We start from the raw sequence: 12351 nt of genomic DNA, 5'->3' as shown, positions 1-12351 counted from the left end.
TATATTGTATCTCTTTAAATTATACAATGATTTTTGGTTTGATATAGTTGTTAAACAGAACCCTACACAATGGATTATCTATATTGTGCCCATCATGTGTATCAAAACCTGGTGTTTAATGCCAAGTGCAGGGGGCATGATCTTTGGTAAACTTAATTTAAAAAAATACACAGCCTAGTAATTAATAGTATTATTTAACACATTGCCTAGTAATTAACACACTCATTGTGTAACATGTATTTTATAACATATAGCCTAGGAATTAACATACTCCTTAAACAATGTGTATTTTTCAATTACACTGTAGAAATCTATGATGCAACCATCAAGTCTAACTTGTATGTATCAACCTCTTCCACAATAATCTGAATACCTTTATTACTAGCGAAATTTGCGCGTGTGTACAGAATTTATATATTTTTTAACAAATGAAGACAAAAATCTTTAGAAATGTCCATTCTACCTGTTCCAGTTCTGTAGTTTAGTCCTACACGACTTTCTACCCAAGTACCCTGCTCTATTAGACAATTCCTGTCCATTCCACTTTTGTTTGTTCATCTTGACGACTCTGACTAAATCAGCTATAAGAGAATGCTCTCATCAAAACTGGCATTTTTCTCGAGATGAATCTGGACCACAATGACAATACACCAGTTTTCAACTAACATTAAGTCTGCAAAATATCTGATTTATGAAACTTCACCTCAAATGAATTTTCTAGGTTTGGTCAAAGAGTTTCATAATTTTGAACAGATGAGTCCTTATAAATCTAATGATAACTAAAATAAATTAAGATTACCTACACTGCCAAGATAAAGAAACCTGAAATGAAATGTTAAAATACAAACTCAAATACATATCGTGAGTATTCAATTAATTTAACATCAGGTGCAAGAACCATTAGTTAAAGAGAAATTAACCAAATTTTTTACTTACCTTGAGGGCAGAGCGAAGAACCACAACCTCTCCAGGACTTTGGATCCAAGGTTCTCCGTCCACTTGTACAGGCATGTCAGTGTTGAGTCGGATTCGGATCTGCAGAAACCAGAATATTTAATATAGCTACTTTTTGTCAGTGTTTTTCCACCATAAAATAATATAGTATTAGCTTACAGGAAAAATCTAAATCTAACAAGACTAGTAATAAAAAGCTGTGAGCAAAACTTACAAATTTGAAACTGGATTAGAATTCTTATATGTATTATTTAAGCCCACCAAACATTTGGATTATCTTTAGAATATTAAGTACATGTTATAAATAAAAATATTTAGAAGCTTATGATTATTTATTACCTTTTGCATTTGTAAAATAATAATAAAAGTAAGAAAATTTCCAGTTATCAATTATAATTATCATATTTCTTACATGTTATATGAACTCACTAAGGACTGTTGTGAACAATTACTAATTTCATGTATTTAGTTCTTCTATATTTTTCATCTGTCACTCTTAATAAGAAAAATGTAATTATAACCTTATGAAGGCAGTTTTCTTTAATGGTCTAACTCAACTGTTACAAGTTGTTAATAGTAGTGCTAATTAGACAGCTTTAGGTTTAAAATCAACTGTCATATCTGTTTCAGAATTTAAGGGTTTAACCTGAGTGTCATTTTTTTGTTATGTTAGCTTCAACGCTACTGTGCTTGTTGGAGTAATATTTCATTTAATAGTTTGTACCGCATACTTTTGTAGTAGAGGATTGGAATAAACAAAGAACATATGATAAATTATTATTTTTTATTAACATTGTACAAACAAGGTTTAACATAAAAAATACTAGGGTTTTTTTCAGTCACCTGGCCTTAGTGCACATAGTTACCATTTCAAACACATGCTGGATTTAATAATGAGTAAAAACTTACGTGTCCTCCCTGTGCAATCCTGATAGCATTCCGAAGTCCACTTTGAATCTGTCCCATATGGACTACTCCCATAACCCCCACTACCTCTAACATTCCATCGTAGTGGTTAGGCTTAGAGAACTGGTCCTCTCTTTCAGGGCCCCAAGGGTTGGCTCCTGATCCCCAGCTGAATGAAAGTAAAATTTCTATATTTACTGACTTGTGTCATAATGCACTATGAATTCTAGGATGACTAATTCATACAAGCTATTTTCCATACTAACCCAAACTCTCAACTACAAATTTCAACTGGATATCCAGGTGTTTGAATGTCCACAAGACACAAATAATTGTAAAATCTATATTTCTTCTATACACTAGGTGGGAAACCAGTTTGGTCACCCTTTCCTCAATAAGAATAATATACACAAAAGAAATAATTTATTGCACATTGACATTTTCATTTCTCATACTGACAAAAACAAACAAAAGGTTTTATTAATAATCCAAAATGTCTGTTCATTGGCCTTCAATTTCATGACATAGGATGATACGTCCCCACGTGTGATGTGTCGCCCTCCTTAACATATAAGGAATGACTTTAGCAAAACTTTCAATAATTGTTTGTTTCAAAGCATCAGTTGCTTCATATCATTCCTTTGCCAAAACCTGTTTAATAAAGCCCCACAATTAATTATCATAAAAGTTTTAAATAAGAGGGTGGTGTCCAGACTTTTTTGCCCACCCTGTACAATGTTGATAAATTGATGCTGGATTTTTAAGGACAATCAGCTATAGAAAATGCATCTGAAAGATGCTAACGTATATTTACCAAAGCAAAAATATTTCTGTTAGAATATCATTAATCTTTGTACCTGCATGAAACAAACTGTAAAAGTGATAAAAAATTCTCATGATAGTAACAGGTGTACCTCAAAATATTTAAAATGATGATTCCTTCAACCGGAGGAAGATCCACCATTTTGCCATCCACTTCAAGACGAACTTCTTTGTTCAAATCTCTCCACAGTTTCCTGCCCACCATCTTCCGAAGGCCCATTTTAAAATAAACTCCTTTGTTATGAAGTCTGGAACAAAGAAATAAAAATTATTGTAATGAAAATTATGGATATTTATTTACAGTACTAAAAATCTTATCTTTATCTTATCTGATGTAAGGTTATAGTAGTTTCGACAGCATTCTGCAAGGTTTCTTATGAGGTAGACTAAAGACAATATATCATATCAATGGGTTTTTGGAAGAATAAGTAACTCCTATTACACTAAAATTCAATTCTAGGATATTTAAGACTGATGATTGGAAAGTTCTGATTCAATTAAAGTTAAGGGATGATGGTGGAAAGTTTCCTACCTGCTGTTAAACTTATTTGGATTTTCTTCTCTGGCATTATGAAAGTCAAGACAGAGGTCAGCATCGATGCCAATTCCAAAGTAATTGTTCATTACAAAGATGGCTGTATTGTCCTCAGACGTGGATCCAGAGCTGTTAGTCACAATTCCTGGCCGTTCTTCAGGTTTTTCATCAGAGTGAAACACCACAGTCCACCTGTATGTACCAAGGATAATAACTATCACACTGAATCTTTGGTGTTTAACACTTGCAAAATTCAAATTCATAAATGAGTACTACAAAGTACTGTCACATTAAAACAGATACATCACAGAATAGTTTGTCTGCTTCTTAATCCCATAAACAAACTTTACTTTGAAGTTAATTCATTGACTGGAAATCTGCTAAAAATGCTTGCTATATTTCTGATCCTCCTTTTGATAATCAAGTTAAATTTACTTTATAACTTAAGACTTATTAACAAGGCACCTTTATCACTTTTATTCACACTTATACCTACCTATCTAACCTGATCTCTTCTGCATCTATAATATCCTTGAGAATTGTAAGTGGTTCCTCTCCACCAGTGTAGCCGGGACCCCAGCGAAGGACCCGTGCGAGGTCATTGCCTGTTCCAAGAGGCAGGATAGAACATGGAGGGGACGAGCATTCTGAATCTTGACCAACATTGTCTAGGCACTGTAGCGTCCAACCTACTGTACCATCCCCTCCACAAACAAGAATCTTGTAGTCCTTAACTCGTCTAAATACATAAAGACTGTAAAAACAGAAAATGAGATCTAATTAGCAATAATTATTCAATACTTTTAATAAGGTTCTAATTACATTTTACTTTCAAACTCACTTCCTTTCAAAACAAAACACACAAGACCATAAGGGTTAAAGCTGCTCTAGTTTGATTTACCTTCAGCTGATTGGTACAAAAGAACTGAGTTCCCTAATTAAATGTTAATTTCCAAACATGTTTTCCTTTCTTTTGGAAGTTCATAATTGTTTTACAGACTTCAGAAATACAGTTTCTTCTAGTGACTACACTTTTAATCATTACCTTAGTTAAGTTACTGCAACAATAGTCTTTGTTTAATGGCTTCATTTGACAAAATACATCTGCAAGATTATGATGTTTCTGAGATAAGTTTATTTTTTTTTATTTTATGCAAAGCTACACGAGGGCTATCTATGCTAGCTGTCCCTAATTTAGCAGTGTATGACTAGAAAGAAAGCAGTTGGTCATCTTCACCCACTGCCAACTCTTGGACCACTCTTTTACCAACAAATAATGGGACTGACTGTCAGATTATATTGCCCCCCACAACAGAATGAGCGAGCATATTTGGTGTGATCGGAAATTGAATTGTGATCCTCAGATTAGGAGTCGAATACCCTCACCACCTGGCCCTTTGAGAAGAGAACAAAGTCAACACATTAATCTGTCTGTCTTGGAAAATTGCTGATATCTCAAAGAATTATTAAACTTTTTGTCATACTTTGACACAACAAAAGCTCATCAAGCTAGACAACAAATATTTTCTTGTAAGAGGTAATTTGACAAATTATCAAAGCACCTGAAGTTGTCATAATTTTATTTTTTTTATAACAATAGGTAACTTAATAAATTACTCATACATTCCGATTTACTAAATGCACCCTTACATCACTCTGTCACCCCTGCCATTACCTATATTTTTGGCAGAGACTAAAGAGGAGCATGAATAGTTTTGTACACTTGAACAGATACATTTATCATATAAAAGTAAAACAACATAATATATTTATAATTTTGTTCCAAACACATCAATGATTAACGGTTCTTTCTTAGTTAGCATTTTCTAAGGATTCCAAAGGTTTAAATAATTAATAACAACATATTTAACACCTGTTACTAGATATCCACGGATTTGTAAGGTTATTTGAAATCTCTACTTCACAACAGGAAGTAGTTCCTTAAACACACACACATACACAAAAACCTGAACATAATTATCACACACAAGAAACAATAAAGTAACCAGAGTTTAAAATAATTTCATTCTCCTTTTTCTTAACTGAAAAATCATTCATTAAAACTCAAGGAATTCTTGTTCCAAGAGAAGCTTTATGCATATATAATGCACACTTTAATTCCTTGGTTTGTCCTTCTGTGTCAGAGCTATCAAAACTAGCTGTCTTTAATTTAGAAGTGATATACTAGAGGGAAGGTCGCTAGTCAACAATATCCATCTCTTTACCAATAAAATGTGGAATTAACCATCATATAATAACATTCCTATGAATGAAAGGGTGAACATATTTCAATTCAGAATGCATTCACAGCTTTATCATAGAAAAAAACTGTTAAATATTTTAAAAACTTTATGTGTCAAATCTAAAGAATCTTTCTCTAATTCATTGGAAGATGATCCATCTTTACAGGAGCTTGAACTGAGATAAAGGTTTAAGTTATATCATAAATTAGTAAATTAGGAATTTGATGTAGAAAAAAGTGTTTTTCTTGTCTTGCGTCCAGTTACACAAGAGATATCTGTGAATAACCAAATGTAATTCTGAAGTGATAAGCAGAGAGAGGTTACCCATTTTCAATTCTTGGGGCATCTTTGCCTGGTCAAATAGTGGAATGTGACTATCACTTGTACAGTGCATCTATGGGTTAAAAGTGTAGTTTGTTTTTGTGGTAAAGGGAGAGATGAGAAGCACAAATCCAACAACACACTAACCACTACATCATGTCTAGCCAAATAAAGGTGTACTTGTAATCTGCATGTTAAATACACTAACTACTACAACATGTCTAGCCAAATAAAGGTGTACTTGTAATCTGCATGTTAAACACACTAACCACTACATCATGTCTAGCCAAATAAAGGTGTACTTGTAATCTGCATGTTAAACACACTAACTACTACAACATGTCTAGCCAAATAAAGGTGTACTTGTAATCTGCATGTTAAACACACTAACTACTACATCATGTCTAGCCAAATAAAGGTGTACTTTGTAATCTGCATGTTAAACACACTAACTACTACATCATGTCTAGCCAAATAAAGGTGTAATTTGTAATCTGCATGTTAAACACACTAACCACTACATCATGTCTAGCCAAATAAAGGTGTACTTGTAATCTGCATGTTAAACACACTAACCACTACATCATGTCTAGCCAAATAAAGGTGTACTTGTAATCTGCATGTTAAACACACTAACCACTACAACATGTCTAGCCAAATAAAGGTGTACTTGTAATCTGCATGTTAAACACACTAACTACTACATCATGTCTAGCCAAATAAAGGTGTACTTGTAATCTGCATGTTAAACACACTAACCACTACATCATGTCTAGCCAAATAAAGGTGTACTTGTAATCTGCATGTTAAACACACTAACTACTACATCATGTCTAGCCAAATAAAGGTGTACTTGTAATCTGCATGTTAAACACACTAACTACTACAACATGTCTAGCCAAATAAAGGTGTACTTGTAATCTGCATGTTAAACACACTAACTACTACAACATGTCTAGCCAAATAAAGGTGTACTTGTAATCTGCATGTTAAACACACTAACCACTACATCATGTCTAGCCAAATAAAGGTGTACTTGTAATCTGCATGTTAAACACACTAACTACTACATCATGTCTAGCCAAATAAAGGTGTACTTGTAATCTGCATGTTAAACACACTAACCACTACATCATGTCTAGCCAAATAAAGGTGTACTTGTAATCTGCATGTTAAACACACTAACCACTACATCATGTCTAGCCAAATAAAGGTGTACTTGTAATCTGCATGTTAAACACACTAACCACTACAACATGTCTAGCCAAATAAAGGTGTACTTGTAATCTGCATGTTAAACACACTAACCACTACATCATGTCTAGCCAAATAAAGGTGTACTTGTAATCTGCATGTTAAACACACTAACCACTACATGATGTCTAGCCACATAAAGGTGTACTTGTAATCTGCATGTTAAACACACTAACCACTACATCATGTCTAGCCAAATAAAGGTGTACTTGTAATCTGCATGTTAAACACACTAACCACTACATCATGTCTAGCCAAATAAAGGTGTACTTGTAATCTGCATGTTAAATACACTAACCACTACATCATGTCTAGCCAAATAAAGGTGTATTTTGTAATCTGCATGTTAAACACACTAACCACTACATCATGTCTAGCCAAATAAAGGTGTACTTGTAATCTGCATGTTAAATACACTAACCACTACATCATGTCTAGCCAAATAAAGGTGTACTTGTAATCTGCATGTTAAACACACTAACCACTACATCATGTCTAGCCAAATAAAGGTGTACTTGTAATCTGCATGTTAAACACACTAACTACTACAACATGTCTAGCCAAATAAAGGTTACTTGTAATCTGCATGTTAAACACACTAACTACTACAACATGTCTAGCCAAATAAAGGTGTACTTGTAATCTGCATGTTAAACACACTAACTACTACAACATGTCTAGCCAAATAAAGGTGTACTTGTAATCTGCATGTTAAACACACTAACTACTACAACATGTCTAGCCAAATAAAGGCATACTTGTAATCTGCATGTTAAACACACTAACTACTACAACATGTCTAGCCAAATAAAGGCATACTTGTAATCTGCATGTTAAACACATTAACCACTACATCATGTCTAGCCAAATATAGACGTACTTGTAATCTGCACGTTAAACAGAAATATCCGAGCCATCTAAATGTTGAGAACCTCTCAAATATTTTCTTTTGTTTTAAATACAAAAGCAGCATGTCAACATAAACAGTATACTTACCACAGAATTTACTGTTTGTGCCTCTTTTTTTTTTTATACAGGTAATATTTTGATCAAATCCTGAAATTCTCTAATGAATTATTACAAATGTAACTCAAACTGTTGGTTCCAAAACAAGGTATGTATCTACATAATTAAATGAGTAATGCACACATGGAAAGCTTTTTTAAGCTTTATTAACCCATACAAAAATACATTAGGAGTAAAGAGCTACAGATGATGCCAACAGAGATGCAACAATGAGGTGGGTGTAGACAGTGGTAAAGGTACTTTGGGAATGGATCTGTCATATCTCAGAGCCCCACCTTAATCAATAGTGTGTACATGTTAAGGCTTTGTGTGTTTCTTCATCTATTTTGAGTACCAGTACCATCACCTTGTTGAGTTTTAATACTTGTCCCTGGTACTCAGGTTTTAAAAGCATTGATAGATGTGATGTCTCTTTCTAGAAACATTAATTAGTTTGTCATTTTCTTATCATATTCTTGATTATGCTCAAAGTGCTTTAATCGATATTAGGGGTGTTTACAGAATATCATGCATTCTGGAACAGTTTAACCTAATTAGGCTCAAACTTTAGGCATCCCACAAGGCCATCAGATTAATTTAAAATTCTGAATACCTAACCACATATGTGAGTAGTGTAGGTTGGTGTCAACTGATTTAATTACTTTAAATACAGGGTACTGCCATTACATTTTCTAAACTTTGTGCATTCATATCCACAATAAAACAATCAGAACATTGTTTTGTAAGCAAAGCACAAGTTTTTACCCTAGTATACAAGTCTTGTTGTTTTGCTACCACTGGCCAATTACATGGAGTAAATAATACATTATATAAGACATCTTTTTTATTTCCTTGTCTTTTAGATGCTTCATATCTATTTTATTCAGCCAATATTATGTGGCATCTGACTCAGTCAGATACTGTATCCACAGCTAGCTCAATTTCATTTTTTGAATCTAAATCCTAACAATACCTGAGTTTTATGTCCTTCCAAATAAATCCGGTTCAATTCTGATTGGAGAATGATCCAGAGACCAAATCACATGCATGTTTATCCCCATACACAATTAGGTTTTTCATGCACAGAGCCTGAATATATGAAAATCGATATTTACCCTTGAAATAAAGCATGTATTTGTATATCTAAGTCTTTTGTTATATTGCTTTTATACATTTTATGTTTTCACAATGTTGTCACAGTATAATTATGTCATCATTGTCAACCAAGCATGCAAGAATACTTGACTAAGAATACCTATAAATAGATTCACTTTGAGGTTAACATGGTCACAACCATGTCGGATTTCTTACAATAGACACTGGAGCCTTGGTATTTGAATTAGGAACTCCCCATTTGCCTGGTGGTTGAACGAGATATTGATTTGTTTATCTTTTGAAAACTTCCAAAGGTTGTCTTGATTTTGATAACATAAGAGTTGGAATGTACAAGATATTTAGTATATGTCTTAATTCATTGTTTCTATCTTGCCACGATCACGTGTTGAACTGATATGTCTGTTAAGCTGTAACTTTGTGCTCATACCAGTAACAATGACTTTTGTGTACAGTTGTCTTCTATGGTCCTGTAATCCGAATATGTACGTGTGTGTGTGTTTGCTCATATTAACTTTGCTAAACTTGTTAATTCTTGATTGTTACAGTTTCACAGTGTAGATGGTATGGATGTAGTTCATCACATTAAATTCCATTTAAACATCAGTGATCGTCGTGTGGGTTCATATGGGGCAACAGCTACTAAACAAATGTCATAAACCAAACAAAAAGTTAACATACCCTGGTAGAGGCCCACCATTCTCTAGGTCATACACTTGGTAAGGATTCAGCAATTTTCTGAAAGAGGATAGCAAATCCAGTCCCTGACCACCACCGCTTTTCACATTGACAAACACCAACAATGGCTGAAAACAGAACAATATAACTAACAACAACTGTTCTTTCTGAAAAAAAAATCACAAAATAAACTCACTGCCAACATCATTGCTTTTATTACACCTTGAAAACTTACACATCAGAACTGACAGATTAAACTTCTTAAGCTAACAACCAATGCTGAAGGACACCATCTTTTAAAATACACATCAAAAATGGTTAAAAACAAAGCAACAGCAATAACAATAGGTGCACATTCTAAAATATTACAGCATACAAAGTTAGTATTAACAGTTTTTATTCTTTCTCTTAGTCATATGTTTAGTGTCACTGAATCTCTAGCTCTAAGAACAAAATCAGATCTCAAAGACACTCAATCAGAAACAAGCAAAGTGCAAGATACGCCCTCAATTTACATTATTATAGCATCATTTCTAGTGACTTCTTCAAATACAAACATGTTTAATAGCTTATCAAAAGTTACATTTTAGTAGAGAAAAAGTCCAATAAAACAAGTAACAAAACATTTAGAAAATTCTGTTTTCTGTGTAACAATTTTTACCTTAAAAATACATTTTCAAATCAATTATAAATTTGGTTACAAATAAGAATCTGGAATTTGAACCTCCTGCCTTCTTGACTTGCTGAAATATAAATAATTTTGTCAAACTCACCAGAGTTTAAGCCTTTCTTCTATCTCTCTGACTGTCGAGATTTTTTTCTAATCAACTTAACATGGCTGACTGGCATGTTTTTTTAATAATGCAAAAGATCTGTCTTTACATAAGATCCATTGCAAATATATAATTTTGGCAACTACTGTAGCTTCCCTTGTCTGTGAATATCTTACTTCTGCCATAAATGACCAAAAAATATTTTAAAACTACTTATTGCTTACTTAAAAAGCCAGATCACTAATTTTAGGACATTCTATTCTTATGACTGATACAATTTTTGTGTTCTAAAATGTACATTTGAAAGCTATGTGAATTATCTTTTGGACACTCAAACTTATGAGACTTAGTTTCCAGAGAGAACAGCTTTAACTTTTACTCATGTGCAAATAAGCTCGAGGAAACAGCGAGTACTGCAAGTTCTGGTTTTTTTTATACATATTTTACATATATAATTAAATATATATTTTTTTAAAAACTAACTAAAGTGTAAAAATTAGAAAGTTATTATGTAAACCTAATGAAATTTCAGTGAAGTAAAAGATCTAAATATTCACGAGTTGGGCCTCTAATTGTTTCCCTTTAGACCTTCCATAAACACACAACATATGCTAATGCAGTACCACTGTGACTTATTAATACTTCAGTGACTACAAAGTAAGGTATTAAATTAAATCATAAAAATAACAAGTGTAATAAGTTTACCAGTTACAATTGTTAAGATAAGTAATCTCTAATTATCTGATCAAACCTGTAGTTAACAAAGAGTAAACAAATGATTTTTCTAATTTTATTTCACATTTTAAAATTTTCACTGCACACTAACAATACTTCTACAGTTAGTGTTAGAGAAAATAAGGAATATGATATAAAGTTCAACGTACACTTTAATTTTTATTCAGGAAGCTATAGAGGTTACACAAATGAGCTACAAAACACTAAAATGAATATAACTGTTCTTATTATGGACAAAAAAACTCACCTTTTATCTAGAATGACTCATTAAAAGGTTTCAAACATTTCTACATAGATCATTAGGAAGAAATACTTCATTATTAAATTATGTTTTTTTACACAATAGGCTTCCAATGTTTAGTAAAATCTTGCCAGTTTTCTCAAAGACAGATTCAATAAATTTACAGATATAAAGTGTAACAATTTCCCCAATTCTGGGTTGGTCAAAGTGACACACTTCATACTTACACTTGATATGCAAGCTACCATGTTGTGTACAAAATTTAATATAATTTTCCTTACCAACAACATAAAAGGTTGATATAAAGGTAAATACTAAAACGTTACTGTTTAAGACAATACGAACAAACTAACTTTTATAACAAATAACAAATAAGTAACAAATTTAATGAATAATATGACTGTGTAATAAACAGCAAAAACTAAATATAATACTCTAATTAGAATGTATCCAAGTTTAAAGTACTACAAATAATATAATAAACAAACAATGAGGTTTGTTTAATACAATTAATCCGAGTTTAAGGTAATATGAATAATACAACAAACGAACAATGAGGTGTGTTTAACACAGTTAATCCAAGTTTAGGGTAATACGAATAATATAACAAACAAGGTAATGACTTTGCTACATTATAATTTTGGTAATAATCACCTTTGTAACACAATTTTCAGATTTCCCTGATGACAGAACAAGCTATTCTGAAACGTTAAACTTGTAACTTAAATGTTGCATGCTTTGTCAACCATCTTCATTTTTTATCTAAATTAA

General features: G+C 32.5%; 1 protein-coding gene across 2 annotated transcripts in view; it reads right to left on the bottom strand.

Annotated features, from left to right (window-relative positions):
* The window catches only part of LOC143240352 (diacylglycerol kinase theta-like), a 53953-nt gene that overhangs the window by 11971 nt on the left and 29631 nt on the right, over positions 1-12351 (bottom strand). For both annotated transcript variants that reach the window (XM_076482662.1, XM_076482663.1), the window contains exons 15-20: positions 9835-9959; positions 3714-3971; positions 3215-3409; positions 2775-2930; positions 1864-2029; positions 937-1035 (exon numbers count right to left, since the gene is read on the bottom strand). In XM_076482662.1, the coding sequence (XP_076338777.1) occupies positions 937-1035; positions 1864-2029; positions 2775-2930; positions 3215-3409; positions 3714-3971; positions 9835-9959 (999 nt within the window). The remainder of the gene's footprint in view (positions 1-936; positions 1036-1863; positions 2030-2774; positions 2931-3214; positions 3410-3713; positions 3972-9834; positions 9960-12351) is intronic.

The sequence above is a fragment of the Tachypleus tridentatus genome, chromosome 13 (genome assembly GCF_004210375.1).
Source record: "Tachypleus tridentatus isolate NWPU-2018 chromosome 13, ASM421037v1, whole genome shotgun sequence".
NCBI classification, from domain to species: Eukaryota; Metazoa; Arthropoda; class Merostomata; order Xiphosura; family Limulidae; genus Tachypleus; species Tachypleus tridentatus.
Note: the sequence above shows the minus strand (reverse complement) of the source record. Positions and strands in the feature narration are given on the sequence as shown.